Raw genomic sequence first — 17,493 nt, forward strand, 5'->3', positions numbered from 1 at the left:
TTTAGAATAAATATGAAAAACGATATATGTGCCTATAAAATTTGAGGGTTGCCCTCGATTTCCCTAGGATCCCATCATCAGATCCTGACATGGTGACAATGGGACCACCTCCGAAGTGTACCCTATCGAACAAAAAAAGAATTTTGAAAATCGGTCCACAATTGACGGAGTAATCGGTGAACATACATAGAAAAAAAAAACATACATACAGCCGAACATATAACCTCCTCCTTTTTTGAAGTCGGTTAAAAAGAGACAAACACGACTTGGTACGATCTGGTCAACCTTAGGCACATTGCGACTTTCCACATTGATTGTTAAATAAAAATAAACCTTACAGCTATTAAGAAAATTGGAATAAGCTACTTGATTCATACATACAAGGAGTAGTTAATTCTTTTTCTTGCAATTATTGTTGTAATAATTGAGTCACAATATCAAAATTACTTTTAAAAAGTCGCTTATTCGGTTTGTTACTGGTACACCCACCCTATTACATTTTGTATTTATTTAGTTGCCGTCATGTAAGATTGGCATAATAATTTATTTCTTAATATTCTTATTAAAGAAACTTTTTATTAAAATTGTTTATTATATTTTGAGATTTAATACAAAATGATGCACGGTACGAGTAGCAGTGATTTTCCTTACGCTATAAATGATGTGGAGCCTGAGGAATTCGCAGAGTTACAGAAAACCTTCAATACGGGTAAATATTTTCCTAAACACAATTGTAAAAATTGTTAAGGAATCATATTTATAGTGCATTAATTGATGTAACATCAAATAAGTTTAGCGTTATATTGCATACATACATCTTGTTTATCCCAGTAGATAAAAACTAGAAATCTTTTGATTGTTTTAGCTTTCACAGATGGATACGTGCGGGTCGGTCCCAAAGGTTATTTCCTGAAGAGCGGCTATAGGAAAGAAGCAGCGAAAATATACAACATGTCACTCAGGCCGGATGACGTCTGGGTAGTGACTTTCCCTAAATCGGGTGAGAAGCGTGACTTTTGGGTTTGAACATTTTTTTTCACTCCCTGTTTACCTACTGACTGACAATTTTGAGCGTGAAAAGGTAGGATACTGGTTTCTTTTTGTTTCTATAAAATACCATACGCAGTTACTGCACCTTAGCAAAACGCGTGACGAGCGCTCATCATTTGCACGTGGCCATAGAAATACAGAGAAACCAGTCTCTTGCCTTTTCACGCTCACATTTTTTAACGACATGTAGTCTGAAGGTGTTTCATAGAAGTACATAGAAACCAGTGCGTCGCGGCGACACGTCGCCTGCCGCTGCTGCGTGGTCGGCTACGGACTGCCTTTGCCTGTTTGTGCTTTAAAACATTATGAATTTACCATGGAATATTATGGCGAAATTGTTAAAAAAAATCTACATAGGTATTCGAATAACGGGTTTAATTTGCAGGCACTACATGGGTCCAAGAAATGGTGTGGATGGTTGCAAATGATTTTGACTACGAAACATCAAAGGCCGTTCTTTTAGTCAACAGATTTCCGTTTTTAGAGTGAGTACCAAGATCATCATCATCATTTCAGCCATAGGACGTCCACTGCTGAACATAGGCCTCCCCCAATGCTTTCCATGTTGATCGATTGGTAGCGGCCTGCGTCCAGCGCTTCCCTGCTACCTTTACGATGTCGTCGGTCCACCTTGTAGGTGGACGTCCCACGCTGCGTTTTCCGGTACGCGGCCTCCATTCCAGAACCTTTCTGCCCCATCGGCCGTCAGTTCTGCGTACTATGTGCCCTGCCCATTGCCACTTCAGCTTGCTAATCCGTCGGGCTATGTCAGCGACTTTGGTTCGTTTACGGATCTCCTCATTTCTGATTCGATCTCGCAAAGAAACACCAAGCATAGCCCTCTCCATAGCACGCTGTGCAACTTTGAGCTTCTGTATAAGGCCTATAGTGAGAGGCCACGTTTCCGAGCCATAAGTTATCACTGGTAACACACATTGGTTATACACTCTAGTCTTCAGGCATTGAGGTAATTTGGACGAAAAGATGTTGCGTAGTTTCCCGAACGCTGCCCAGCCGAGTTGGATTCGACGATTGACCTCCTTCTCGAAATTGGACCTACCTAGCTGAATCGTTTGTCCGAGGTAGACATACTTGTCGACAATCTCGAGAATTGAGCTCCCAACTGAAACTGGGTAGGGCGTAACATGGAGATTCGACATAAGCTTCGTTTTGTCCATGTTCATCCTCAGGCCTACCTGTTGGGAAACTCGATTAAGGTCTTCGAGCATTGTGCCAAGATCTTCCAACGATTCTGCCATGACCACAATATCGTCGGCAAACCGAAGGTGAGTGATGTACTCGCCATTAATGTTTATGCCGAATCCTTTCCATTCCAGGAGTTTGAAAGCGTCTTCCAATGCAGCGGTGAACAGTTTCGGAGATATAACATCTCCCTGCCTAACGCCTCGCTGCAGTGGAATCGCCCTCGTGCTCTGCTCCTGTACTCGGACCGACATGGTGGCGTTTTTGTACAAGCACTTCAGCACCTCGATATACCGATAGTCAATACGGCACCGCTGGAGAGATTGTAACACTACCCAAGTCTCAATCGAATCGAAGGCCTTCTCATAGTCCACGAACGCCAAGCATAGTGGCAAGTTATACTCCTCAGTCTTCTGTATAACCTGCCGCAGCGTATGGATGTGGTCTATGGTACTATAACCTTTTCGGAATCCGGCTTGTTCGGGAGGCTGGAAGTCATCGAACCTACGCGCGAGACGGTTCGTGATGACTCTCGAAAACAGTTTGTAGACATGACTCAGAAGCGAGATGGGTCTGTAATTCTTCAGCAAGGTCTTATCACCTTTCTTGAAGAAGAGCACCACCACGCTTCTGTTCCATGCCTCTGGCGTAGTTCCCTGGAGTAGGACGGAGTTAAAGAGTCTCTGAAGGACTTTCAGTATCGGTGTTCCACCCGCATTCAGAAGCTCCGATGTTATTCCGTCATCACCCGGTGCCTTGTTGTTCTTTAGCTGTTTGAGAGCCATCCTAATCTCGTATAGGCTGATGTCCGGGATATCTTCGGTATAGTGTCGAGTTAGTACCAAGATATCGAACAGTTTTATTTAACTAAGCTGCATATTGAAGTAACAATTAATTCGTAATTTATAATCTTTTATGTTGTAGATAAACAATTATTTTCCTTTTTAGGAGAAAGATCATCTACAACGATAAGGCACAGAAAAAATTTAAAGAAATGACCGCTGATAAAGAGGAGAATATAAAAATGTACTTAAGTTCAGAGAAGTCCTACTTAGCTGCAGATCGTCCCTCTCCTCGGTTCTTCAAGTCTCACTTGCCTCTGTCGCTGCTGCCCCCGTCTCTGCTGGCCACCTCGAGGGTGGTGTACGTGGCGCGCGACCCGCGGGACGTCGCCGTCTCGTACTATTACCACTACAAGCTCTTCGCTTTCTATGGATACTTCGGTAACTTTAAGCAGTTCTGGGAATCTTTCGTGAAGGGTGACGGTGGGTATCATGATTCAGTCTAGATTTATCTGAAAACTTAATAAAAAGTATTAGCTGATTATTTTCAAATTATCGTAAAATTATAAATTCCAATATAATAATTATATAGTTTGTAACACTAAACGTAATTAAACATTTACAGTGGATTATTGTTCATACTTTGAACACTTAAAAGAAGTTTGGGGGCAGAGACATCACGCTAACCTGCTTATTTTGTTCTATGAAGATCTTATCAAGGTAAATATGAAAGTTGTAAGTGATCAGTTACAATAAATTGGCAATATTTATGGAATCTATGTCTAAACGGATCGCTGCTTTTCTGATGTTAAATATCGATGTGTAGATACTTACCCAAAGGCTTAGAAGTTCTATAGCATAAGCAGTATAGTTAGTTTTCGTCACACTACTCACATTTGCCGGTCATCCGGAGTACTTCAAATAAATTTTATTATTCTCAGGACCTGCCCGGCGGCATTCGCCGCGTAGCACGTTTTCTAGGAAAGGAGCCAAGCGAGGCGCAAGTCAGGGCTCTCAGCGAACACCTCAAGTTTGACAACTTCAAGAAGAATAAGTCAGTAAACTTGGAGCCCTTAAAGGAAATGGGATTTGAAGACATGAATGTAGGAAAGACTGTGTCTTTTATACGAAAGGGTGAGTATCTAAGAATGAAATAAAGTTATTCTACATATTGTTCTTTTTGTTGACGTGTTATTTCATCTAAATTAGGTACTTTACTTAGAAGTAACTGATAGATAGCTAATATGACCAAAAAGAAAGTTAGAGGGATGCTATCTCGAGTGAAGACAAATTGACGGAGATACTTACATAAAATGAGGAAACTGCATCTTGCTGAAACGAAACATGATGGTAGATTTCAAACTAGTCCTTGACTAAGATATGCTTAAATCTCTCCTTTACGTCTCACCTGTTGAGCGTTATTAAAATGTGAATTATGTAGGTAATATAGTTTAGAGTCTTTCAAATAGGTACCACCCAGTTTTTGCTATTTATACCATAATGCTCAAACTCGTTCCAGGCAAGGCGGGCGGCTGGCGCGAGCACTTCGACGAGCAGATGGCGGCGCAGGCGCAGCAGTGGATCGACGACAACTTGCGCGGGACCGACCTGCGTTTCCCGGGGCACGACTAACCATACACAATCGACACCAGATATAATCATAACTATACAATTCTTTTGTGAAATAGAATGTTTTAAAAATTATATTTTTCACTTATAACCAAACTAATAAAAGGGCAAAACATAAACAGAATTAACTTTCAATGCAAGGACGCTTCTGTCCCTTTTCCCAAAAGTGACGCGAAGGGTTAGCAGGTGAAGCAAACGTGCAGTGCGTAGTGATGTATAGGTACAATGCTGTACAATTTTATAAAAAATATTGATACTTTAAACCTAAGTTGGTGGAAAAGTGTTGGTGTTATCTATTCAATTAGTTACCGTTTTAACACAAAAAGTTCATTTGTTGTCATCTGGATGGTTCACCTCAATAAAAAAAAAACATAAATTAACATAAATGTAACAGGTCATTACATTAATTTTAACTAAAAAATAAAACCGACTCCAATATAAATGCACTAATCAGTGGAAAAACAATTTCGTTTTTTATTTTTACAACAAATTATATTGATATTTTTTGAGTGATCTTTTTCCTTAACACATCCTACTCATTGAGCTGAAACAAAAAGACTCTATTATTAGTATATTCCTGAAAATCCATTAGAATGCTTTCCATTCTAGAGTAGTTTAGTGCTTTGTTTGTGACGCCCACGAAAATCGTGCGTAGGTTCTTGACAAAATAAACCAGGTATTTAAAAAACAAATATCGATAAAAATAGGCATCTCTATAATGAGGTTGTTAGCGAATTGTAGGTTTCACGTTGTCTCACATTATATTACCTCCTACTGATTTAACTGTAACAAAAAAGCTTCATCATTCCTGAAAAGTATATTCCTGAAAATCCATGAGTACTTCTATAAGGCCTGATTCGACCAAACTCTTATCCGATAATAACTCCTGGTATAATTTGCACATTGACAGTTTCAGTGTGGGAAGTATGTCAAAACTGACAATTTATTCTGAGATTAATATTTAGGTACTCTTGTTTGCTCGAATCCACCCTTAATGGAGTACTTTATCTAGTGCTTTGTTTGTGGCTAAAACTATAAAAAAAAATGTATTAAAAAATATATCGATAATAATAAAAAGTAAAAAAACTAAAACCCAACTACGACAAAAAAACAAGATTTTCAGAATACTGAACTGAATGAAACTAAATGAAAAAGTATTAAACAAGATTTTCAGAATACTGTTCAGTTCAGTATTCTGAAAATCTTGTTTAATACTTTTTCAGCGTCGTTTTTTGTCGTAGTTGGGTTTTAGTTTTTTTACTTTTTATTATTTGTACTATTTTGGTGTTAAAGTGTATTTGTGGCGCATAATATTAACAAAAGTTTAATTGATGAACTAATAAGTAGGTAGTAAAGAAGCTATGATCGAAAAGATGTGAACTATATGCAATCAGCCCATAATGAATACAGGTAAAGTCACAAGCAAATGCTAGTAATATATATATATTCAAAATGTACAAGTAAAGCGCTTTCAAATGATACCAAACACGGCATATTTATCTTAACTTTATTTTTTTACTCTGTATGTTTTGTCCGCTAGAGGGCGCCACATTAGATTTTGTGAAACCCCATATAGCCTATAACCAGCGGATAATTAAGACGCTTCTAATGATATGTCATTTGTCGAATTCTGATAAGTAGTTTAGAAGTTACAAGGGAACAGATGAACATACATACATACATACATACATACATACATACATAGCCTGTCAAAATCAGAATAGAGTCGTTCCCGTAATGCCACCACTTTGATCGAAAACGTATAACGAACCTCAATCCTTGATGATTAATTAATTGATAACGAAAATATTCAGGCAATATTTTAAAATTATTTCAGTAAGTAACCTGTAAAACAAATTCTCTACTTAGTTTTTTTTTTTTTTGTTGAATGTCCATGAACATTGGATGTCAATGAATGAAGTGCTTGTGAGAATGATATACTACATACGATTAAACAATAAAATCAGAAAACTATCATAAGCTACTTACTTATGGGCCGATTTTTCAATCGTCGGATAAAGTTTTTCTAATAAGTTTGGTACATCTGGGAAATGTGAAAAAATTTTCAAAATGGCAAGTTTATTCTTCACTCAAAAGATATCTGGCGATTGAAAAATCAGTCCCTAAGGGCTAATGTTACCTATACATAAATAATAACAAAAGATATTAAGATTTCAAACGTGAAAAAGAACTCGCTGTAATTGAAAAGGTCATTCTCACGCCTGCAACAGGTAACTTTTAAAAGTTAAATGAGCTCAAGCACTTGTTGTGAAAGCTACAACACATAACAAAACCAACAATTTGATTAGCTTCATTGTTGTTACAAGGGCTGTTTTCGGTAAACGAAACACCTGTGTCAATTGAAATAGCAACGCCTTTGCAACGAGATTCTGTGATACAAAACCACTGACAGTAAATGTGGCGGTTCGCGCTGCGAAAGTGACGAGATGAAAACAAAATTCCTCTTATGTGTATAAACCATAGGGGTCACTTAAAAAATAGGGATTGATGGTGAAATGGTGGTAGATCATGTAATATTAATAATTTAATAATAATACTGCATGACGACATGTTTGCATATCGCTATGTCGATGAAACATGTTGTTCTCGAAACAAGATAATAACTGAAATGTACCATGTTTTATGCAAAAAAATAACATAACATAACAAGAACTATCTAATGAATTAACACCTACCTAGTTACTAATAAATATGATGAATTGATTGGTATCTGACTTGACGTATGGGATGGCATAAATTAAATTAAATATATTGCTACACATATAAAACACACAACACTCCACACTAATTCACTCAATACACCACAAACACACTAACTAAGAATGTATGTTAATACTTTTGGAAGAGCGGTAACCTCCTACTACATTCTTATACTTAAAAGGATGGTTACCAAAATATCTTGTTAATCAACTTTATTTATAAAATAAAACATTTTCATTTTTCAAAAATTTTTTTTTTCAAATAATTTGAATTTGAAAAAATGGATATGACACAGGATACCACGACAGTAACGGTCGCGGCCTTAAACTATTTGCACTTTGTATAATTCCACTTAATTTACATACGAGTTACATTCAAATAAACTGCGAGTATGTAGAGTTCAAGAAAAAAACAATTAAGAATTTTGATTTCCTTTGGCTATTCTATACGAGTTTGCTTGTACATTTATGAATAATATTTGAAATATATTTTCCACATTTTATATCGACAATATAACCTCCTTATCAAAATTATGAACAAGCACGGCGCATCATTATACTATGTAGTTGCCATTACGATTGCCAGCAAAAAGTTGCCAACCACACCGATTTAGAACCACAAGTCAGCACCTTCATTACAACTTTACCCAAGTATCATGATATTTCCTTTACAACTATTTAATTTCCTCGACACTAACTAGTTGACTGAAGTGTATCAACCAAATGCTTGTGACCGATGATGGACCGATTCGATAAGGAGGTCAACTCTGCGAAACGTTCGCCTATCTTTGTCACTCATGATGGAATGTTAACGCGCCTGATAAAGACAGGGAGAGCTTATTGCTTATGAAACTAGCGTTTTGTATGGAGAATTTTACGAAAAATAACTTGTCCATACGTAACATTTTTGCGAATTGTTATGGAACCACAAAAATCTAAGGCTGATGTGCACCACCTAAATTTGACCGTAACTTTAACGATACCCGGTGGTTTTTGTATGGAGTTTGACAGATTTTTGACGTTTGTCAAAGTTAAAGTAAGATGGTGCAACCCAGCCTAAATTTGATGAAATTTTGAGGGTAGACTGAAAGAACATAGCTATAGGATGCAAAAAGTAAAATCTTTATTTGTCAAAAAATCTTCTATTAATGGAGTACTTAGCTAGTGCTTTGTTTGTGACTAAAACTATTTAACCCACTTACTCCTACCAGGTGTTATAACACCCCTAAAAAGTAGTTCGGAATATCCTCAGATAAATTATAAAAATATCGAGAATTTATTTACTGTTCCTTGTATTTTCTCTTCATTACGAATCAAGCTGTAATTGAGTATGTTCGATATCGCATATTTGCTTTATTTTGTTAGTATTTTACTATTTTGAATTCTGTTATTTAGTTTTGTGCAAAAACGTCATATAAAAGCTAAGATATTTCATAAACTTGCTAGTAATACCTCAGATTATACTAGTTATTATTTTAGGTACTACTGTTAGCTACAAAACTATAAACTTATGTTTCTGAAAAGCTTTACACTTTTGAGACTTTTTATGACAAAATTACGATCGGTGTTTTAACACCTGGTCGCATAATCGACGTCTAACTTGTATATTCATTAAAAGTTTAGGCCACGATATAAAAGACCGCTGAGACTTCACGAAATAGTGGAAATATTAGAAAACATTGACGACAATGATCAGATACCGAATTACATAGCAATTTTACCACCAGAAAATGCTAATGCAGAAGCAACAGATGAAGATTCTGGTGAAGAAGACCACGTTACCTTACAAAATCTTCCAGGTTAGCCTGCTTCCGTTTATCTAACTATAGTTACTTATAGCGTGTAAGTTTTCTATTGCTATTTTTCGTGAATTACCAGGTTCTCAACTTAGAGCCGAGGCAGAAGTACAGTACGACAAGTCTTTTTCAGACAAAGAGGATAACATCCCGCTTTCTGAATTTTTTAAAGTAAGACGAAATGAATCTAATGATGTCTCCAATGCAGCTAGTTCTTCTGCCATGAAAGTACCTACCGCAATCACAATTATTACAACAATGCAATATAGTGCAAGTACCTTCTGTTAAAGTTTGTGCCAAACAATATTTATGAAGAATGGCGCCACAACCAGGGTCTACGGAGCTTACATCCCTATGTACATACATAGGGATGTAAGCTCCGTAGACCCGGTAGACCCGTAGACGAGTACATACTCGTACTACTGTACTTACGAGTACTACATGCAACTGACATGTAAAATTTGCAAGAAAAAATCAATTTGGTGTAAAAAATGCGCCACGTACTAAAGTATCCTGGGTTATGATTTATGTCTCCACCATCCTCCTACCTCCTCTGAATAAGATTTTGGTATTTTTTAAATAAATGTGTATAACTTACAACTCGTTTTTAACTCTTAAACCTAACAAAATCATAGTATAATTTTTTCACGTAGTAGTAGTCCATTCTCCGACCAGGTGTTAAAACACCACCCATTTTCCGGCTTTTCCAGTTGACCAAGAATTTTTCTACAATTTTTCTGTGGATACTTGACCTCTATTTAGAAACATACTAAAAATTTATAAAAATTGACAAGGATAAAAAGTTTCAGGAGTATCTGGGTTAAAAAACTGTAAAAAAAAATATTTAAAAAGTCGGTTAAAAACAAAAATTGATAAAAATTGGCATCTCTACAATGAAATCCATGTAACCAAATTTTAAATAAAAAAAAATGATGATTATGAAACGAAATATCCTATTGAATATTGAAGAAAAAACGCTAATTTCCTAGGTAAAGACCTCTAAAACTGTTGTGGTAGGCCCCGCGGCCTGGCGCGCTGCCAGCCGTGATTGTGTAACGTCTTTAGAGCAAACACGCCGTTCAACAGATTTGCTTGTGGTTTTAAATCAGTTAAACTTGAATAGGATAGATAAGTATGTTAATTTGTGCGTGTTATTTTCGCAATGTAATAAAAGCTGCTTTATAGAAGAGGGTTTGGCCGTTTGATTTAGGATGGTACTCTACATTTGTCTTAATTTAACTCTTTTTCTATGGGTATTTTTTTCTATAAATCTAAGATCTATTTTTTGGGAATTATAAGAATACCTTAGATGGCTAGGTATGACACCTTGTTGTGTGTTTGTTGTAGGTATGAAAATCGAACCTAGGACATTTCGATTTTAGGACCATTTCTGCAAGATCTTCAGATTTAATTGTGCAACTCTTAGAGAGTTGATCTATGAACTATTTTTTGAAAGAAAATATAAGGGTCCCTACCTACCTGAAATGAACTTCATAATGTCATTATCTTTCAGTTGTTTTACCTTATACTAACATAATAATTAATGAAAAGATACCATAATCCAGCACATTTCGATTCAGTATTCAGCCAACGTAGCTCTGCCCACATTAAAACTTCCACGTCCCGTGCCTTATCCTCGGTTACTTAATTAAATAATGTCCCCATTAATAATATTTACACAGCTACTCGCCTCAAAGCCATATTTTTCTCTTTAAAACCCTTTTAAGGTTGACATTTAATACTTAAACGCGAATGCAGTAAACTTCTGGAGAGGTTAGTTAAGTCAAAAGCGCAGAAGTTACTCTGGAACTGGATATTTTGAACAGTTTCAGTGACAAGTTTTAATTACTACCAAATATTAGTAGAGAACTAGCGACCTGCTCTAAATGCTGCTATGAATAATTTTAGGGTTATGTCCATAGGAATAGCTTGAGCAAATAACTTATCTTCTAGACTAGAGTCTAGCTAGAGCAAGACTAACTGAAGAAAATTCAATCAAAAGAAAAACGTCAAATGAAAACTAATTTATAGATTCATACACTTTTTAGCTCTACTTCAGAAGTAGCTCAAGGGCTTAGAATCTAAGCTTTTAAGTATTATAACAAATATTAACCAGCACGGATTGCATGGAATGTTAGATATTAAATCAGTAATTACCATAATTAATACTAAAAGAATACTGTCTAATGACTCTACGATATAGGTACTCATACCTATACCCACACTTTGAAATTGTGTATTTTATTCATATCAAATAATGACACAATGTAATTTTCCAACCGAAATAAAATTACTGAGATATTATGTATCAACATTTCCTTCTAATTTGACTAAAAGCTCATTCGATAGACCAATTAAACACCTGCCAGGTGGTATGAACCCGAAATTTGATCAGGAAGAGTGGTTTGGCTTCTGTCACTAACCGACACTTCAATAAAATTTAACTTTCAATTATGTCTTACCTCTTAGATAATCTCCTGGGCATTCTCATGTTAGATTAGAATACGCTGGCGTCTGCGACTCTGTTTGCCTAGAAAAAAACTACTTTGATAATAGTCCAGTCAATAAAGCATTATAGAGGGAAATGTGTTGATCACAATTTCTGACTTCGGGACTTTATTTAGACTAATTAGGAGGTGAACATATCAAAAAGTCCCCGCCCTTGAGTCGGCGCGGAGGTCCAGGTTTGAAGGTCCCATTTTTAGGTTTTGCGCTTAACTCTCTCGGAAACTAGTCTAAAACAAACTTAGAACAGAACAAACATTCTCAAAGCAGAATCTGATAGTGATATAATAAGTATCTGATAATCAGATCGAGTTTCCTAGATCTTTGATATTGTTTTCCAATTGTTGCACTTCCATTTTGTCTTCATGCCAATCTGAAAGATTGTAAAACCTTGAATGAGCAAAAAAAAACAATGATAGAACAAAACAATGATAGAAAGACATTCAGACAGAAGTATAATGACGTAGGCATCCGCTTGGAAAGGATTTTTAAAAATTTGCCCCAACGGTTATAGTTTAATACAAGTGAAGCCGCGGCACAAAGCTACTACTAGCTCATGTGTATGTTATACACCGATAGTAGATACCTACCCGCGATTCTAGCGTCTCTCGATAAGCACAAGCGGACACAAAGCCGCCACAACAAACACAATGATTTAAACGTGTGCTACCGAAGCTACCAAGACACGCGATGCCATCGTTTGCCCTTGCACAAGAGAAGTAGGTTAATTACCCACGGTGGTCCCTGTTGACAATGTCTCTGTGCCCTCGCCAGTAGAAACAGACAATTTTGTAAGGTGCTTTGGTAAAAATCGACTAAAAAGATATGAGACTGTCTCAGCATCCTTAATATTCTACATTTTACGATCAAAGCTAAGCTTATTCATATCCTAGACACCTACATAGACAGCTCGAGATCAATGTAACGCGGTTTCATTTGTTACAAAAATTACTAGTTTCTTTTGGCGCAGACTACGGATGTATCCGGAAAATTTTAACGGTTTTTGTCGACAAATTGCCAAAAGAGAAGTTGCCAGAACTTGATATACATTTTCAAAGCCTCGCTGGTTTCTTAAAAACAATTAAGACGGGTGACGTGCCCCTGGTGGCATGCATCTAGGAGGCCTCTTATTATTTTATTTTTTATTTTTTGTTGCTTTCTTTTTGTTGTTTAAATTCAAAGATGTAATTGGGTACTATATTATGTTATTGTATTGTGTAAAGTTCACGGGTTGCTTACATTATTATATTATGCATGCTGTGGTTATTGTTTGTGTGGGAGCAGTTAGCTAGAGACCTTTGGCTTAATTTTTTAATTGTGTTTAATACTGTATCTCATGTTGATAGCCCAATAAAATAAATAAATAAATAAAAAAAGATAGCCTGTCCTGCCTAAAGTCCTGCCTCTTTTGTATCTCTTAAATACGCCTATTGTCATTTGTTCCGTATGCAGTAACTTAAAAGCTGCGGTCTGTGGTTGCTATTAAAAGAATTCTTTAACGGTAGTAAGTAGGTACTGAATTCTTGTCTATTCTTTAGGGTGTTGAGCAAAAGGGAAACAAAAATACCGCCTGGTGATTGTTCTGTATACTTACAGAAGCACATTACTTGGATCCTCATTTATAATACCTATCTTTTCTGCTAAGCAAACATAAAAATATCTCTATTTACCTTTGAATGAGCTGTTGATGGTGATGGGGAATGAATAAATAAGAGAGACAGTCAGCAACCGATGCAGACTAAAGCCCCTTAATGGCCCTTTAGGTAAAATGAGTAAAGTCAACACACTGAAATGATAAAATGAGAATTTCGCATACGAGGTGTAATTTCTTAAAAAAGGTGACGATGTGAACAATGGCAGAATATCATCATTATTTATTTAAGCTTTTGAAACTAAACTATCTAATCTCCCAAGACATTTAGAAAATTTGATTATATTTTTTTTATTAATTTTGATTTGTCTAGTTAGGTCAACGAAAATTTAAGCTATTCTGCGGACATTCACCTCCCAATTAGTCGTTAACTTTTTTGTTTTATTAATGTGTGAAATAAAAGACTAGATAATGGTCTTGCTTTGTTAGAGATCGTTCACCTCCAATTTATGAGTTATTTGTCATAGAAAGTTTATATGAATACGTGTAAATTATACGCCCAAATTACTCTGTTTCTATCAAATACGTTTCACTTTTTCACAAACGAAGTAGAAAGTTAAAACAATTAGGCATACTACGTAATGGCGCAGTTGCACTATGCGGGAAATTGATTGAGATATTAGTGTAAACACGCACTTCAGTTAGTCTCGACGTGCGTCGGCCATACTTCGGTGTGCGTGCTCGCACTTCTGTTATATCAATTTCCCACATAGTGTACCTTCGCCATAAAGCTTCCTTGTATGTAATTTGCGGGTCGCAGACAAATTTGTCGTTTCATTTATTTCTCAAGCGGCGGGAACCGAGAGCACATCAAAGTTATCGTATGAAATAAGCACGATTATGAATTCTGAGTGAGTCTGTGAACGGGAGTTTCTTTTACAAGCAGTTCGGGGCAAAAACACCTTTTTCTTTGCTATTGTTAAGGGTTTTTTCTGGGCGCCTTCGATAGGTCTTAATTATTATTAATTTAAAAGAAATACTTTTTACGGTGTATTCATTGTAATAATCAATAGTTGTATACAGTCGACAGCACATCAGACTATTAAATACATTTTTATTGCAAAATCAGCCCTGTTACAACTACATGAGAAGCTGCAAAGTTTACCTTGATGTCTGTCGTCCGTACAACCCTCGTTCTCCCACTCGATTATCTAGGCCTTCACTATTTGCAAATAAAATCATTGTGGGAATAATGTGGGCGGCCCTTAACAAAACGATGGAATGTTTTCAAGCTCCGCTGTAACTCTGTGACCTTTATTCACAAACACTTCCCGCCCACGTTATATACGTTGATATCAACACCTCTTCTTATAGGTCACAACATCTCTAAATCTAGAATAATATTTGTATGTAATGATGTCTATTTTATTTGCAAGAACAATTTTACAAAATAATTTCCTTACACACTGCATTTTGCATTGTGATTTAGATTTAGGAAGCTTAATTAGAACTGAAAACCTATGTTTTAAAATACATATTTAATTTTTCTTCTTCTGTGCCTTTTCCCATTTCATATCTGGTTCTAATGCGCCAAGACATGATTTATCTTTAAATCTTATGATTTGAAAATAATCTATACTAATCAGGTACTTGATACTGATAATTTCCAAGTGCCTGCTGCTTGAAAAACTTTGTTTTAGCCTATTTGAGCCCTAAAAATCCATGAATTTCAGATAACTATGTAGTATAAAATGCCGTAAACAATGTCGTTGTAAGCAATAAATACGGGTGTCAGTCACGGTCCAACGTCACAGGTGTAGCCAACGAGTCGCGCGCCGTAACTCGCCGGACCGCCGGACCGCCGACCCACTGAAATATGTATCGGCGGCCTCGCGCGCTAATGGAACTAGCAGATTATCCACTTCTAGCGGACGGACGGACACAGATTTTAGTAACTCTATACTTCTATGTAGATTCGTCTAATTATAGCTTATCTTCCGTCCCTATAGCAAATACAGAATTTCACGGAAAGATCATAAAACAGTAAAAGTCCTACAGTTTCGATGTCAGACTATCGATTCGAAGATGGGTACACTAGTGGGATTAACAAGATCTATAACTAAATATTGTGTTGTTTTTATTTTGTGAATTTCGACTTCAAAAATAGCTTAAATAACTATAGTCTGTACCTTTTCTTGAGAAGTAGAGCTTAATCGAAATAACGTTTCTATTTCATTCTAAACTCCATTCGAGACCCAAAACACTATTAGACTTCCTTTGACGTAAGTAATGGCACGGTTATCAATCTTCCACACTATAAGAAGAATCGAGACGACTAACTACTAAATACTAGGGTATTAGCTTTCATGTCTCTGTACTAAATTACTAACTAAACCGGTTAAATGTTAGTCAAAATTTCAGATAAGCGGTCGTGAACTATACTTATGTATATTGGTTTCTAAATTTTTACACTAGCTCATTTAATCAATTTTGAAAGAGATGAGCAGATATGCCACGCGGCCTTTGCTATGAAAGTCGTTGTCGCCTAATTAAACACTCATAACGTTTAATGATACCACCTTTTTAGTAGAATTATTTTCCTACGAGTATTATTACTACACAGTTTTAAAAAAAATCTTGAGGTAAGTAGTACCTACTGCAATACAAACAGAGATAACGAATAGAATTTTATTTTCAAACAAAACAAAAAAGTAAAAGAAGAAACGAGGTTTAATTGGCTACTCTCGGCATCATTTCAGCTCCCATGAGAGTTGTGATACTTTGTGAAAATCAATCCCATTGCTCTTGGGAAATCAGGAAGGGTTCAACATTAACATCAGAATGCTTGTATACCCCCATTCATCATATTTACGCCTTGTTTATGTTACTGCAAAGAAACACAGAGAAAACAATATTACTCGGTGGTTGGTAAAACAATTTTCTACTATAAAAATCCATAGAGATAGTTCTGAGGAAAATCATTATTATAGGAAAACAGTGTCTAATACGAGTAAAAATCATATTTAACGAGATACTGTACTTACTGTATTACACACTTTTTATTTGTGGTGCATTTTTTCGCACATAGGTAGATCTATATCGATTTAAAAATTTTATTAGATGAAGAAAAATCAAATTTGTAACACGGCGCGCCCTTTTATTTACTTCGAGCGATAAGCGCCGAGCCTGCCACTACGTCACAGCAAGGTCTACACGTACGCCGTACGCGCAGCCGGTTTACCCTGCCCCGCGCTCACCGGCTGGCTATAAAAGGCGTGCGAGCCGGCCTAGCAGTCAGTACCCTCCCTCCGACCACAACCCTAGACCCGACCAAAGCCGACGAGGTGCGAACGATAATCAAAGGTTTCCGTCCCAACAAAGCCCCCGGCCCGGACCGTATCTCTAATAGAGTTTTACGCGCCCTGCCCGCCCCCCTAGTATACCTCTTAGTTGCTATTTTCAACGCGGCCATGTCTCACTGCATCTTTCCCGACGCGTGGAAAGAGGCAGAAGTCATTGGCATCCCGAAGCCCGGCAAGAAACTGGCTGACCCCACAAGCTACAGACCCATCCATCAGTCTCTTAAAGACCATGGGTCTCTTAATAAACGAACAGTTTGGCTTCCGCGCCTCACATTCCTGCGTACAACAGTTGCACCGCTTAACGGAGCACATACTTAGCGGCCTCATTGCTAAGCCACCCGTAGGGACAGGAGTGCTATTCTTCGACGTAGCGAAGGCATTCGATAAAGTCTGGCACAATGGCTTGATTTACAAGCTTTACGAACTCGGTGTGCCGGACAGTCTCGTGCACATCTTACGTGACTTTTTATCGAATCGCACCTTTCGTTACCGAGTAGATGGCTCCCTCTCCTCCCCCCGCCCCATAAGAGCCGGAGTCCCCCAGGGCTCCGTGCTCTCGCCCATCCTCTTTTCATTGTACGTCAATGACATCCCCAAATATCCGCATACGGATTTAGCCCTCTTTGCGGACGACACCGCACTCTACAAGTCCGGACGTAATCGGAATTACGTCATCTTGGCGCTCCAACGCGCAGTCACACAATTAGGCGAATGGTTCAGGAAGTGGCGTATCGAGGTAAATCCCGAAAAAAGTGCAGCAGTGTACTTTTCTAGGGCTTTGTCTGCGAAACGTCCTCCGGTTCGCACTCGTCCTAATGTCCCCACCCATCTCACCTTATTTGACCAAACTATTCC

The 17,493-nt window shown here is 37.2% G+C and overlaps 1 protein-coding gene across 1 annotated transcript; it reads left to right on the forward strand.

Annotated features, from left to right (window-relative positions):
• The first annotated feature begins 615 nt into the window (after nucleotides 1–615).
• Nucleotides 616–4,667, forward strand: LOC135072149 (sulfotransferase 1B1-like). The gene is made up of 7 exons (XM_063966102.1): nucleotides 616–709; nucleotides 866–1,000; nucleotides 1,436–1,535; nucleotides 3,202–3,518; nucleotides 3,661–3,755; nucleotides 3,977–4,169; nucleotides 4,555–4,667. The coding sequence occupies exons 1-7, from the start codon at nucleotides 616–618 to the stop codon at nucleotides 4,665–4,667; spliced, it is 1,047 nt and encodes a 348-aa protein (XP_063822172.1).
• The last annotated feature ends 12,826 nt before the right edge of the window (nucleotides 4,668–17,493 follow it).

This window comes from Ostrinia nubilalis, chromosome 5 (assembly GCF_963855985.1).
Source record: "Ostrinia nubilalis chromosome 5, ilOstNubi1.1, whole genome shotgun sequence".
Lineage (NCBI taxonomy): Eukaryota > Metazoa > Arthropoda > Insecta > Lepidoptera > Crambidae > Ostrinia > Ostrinia nubilalis.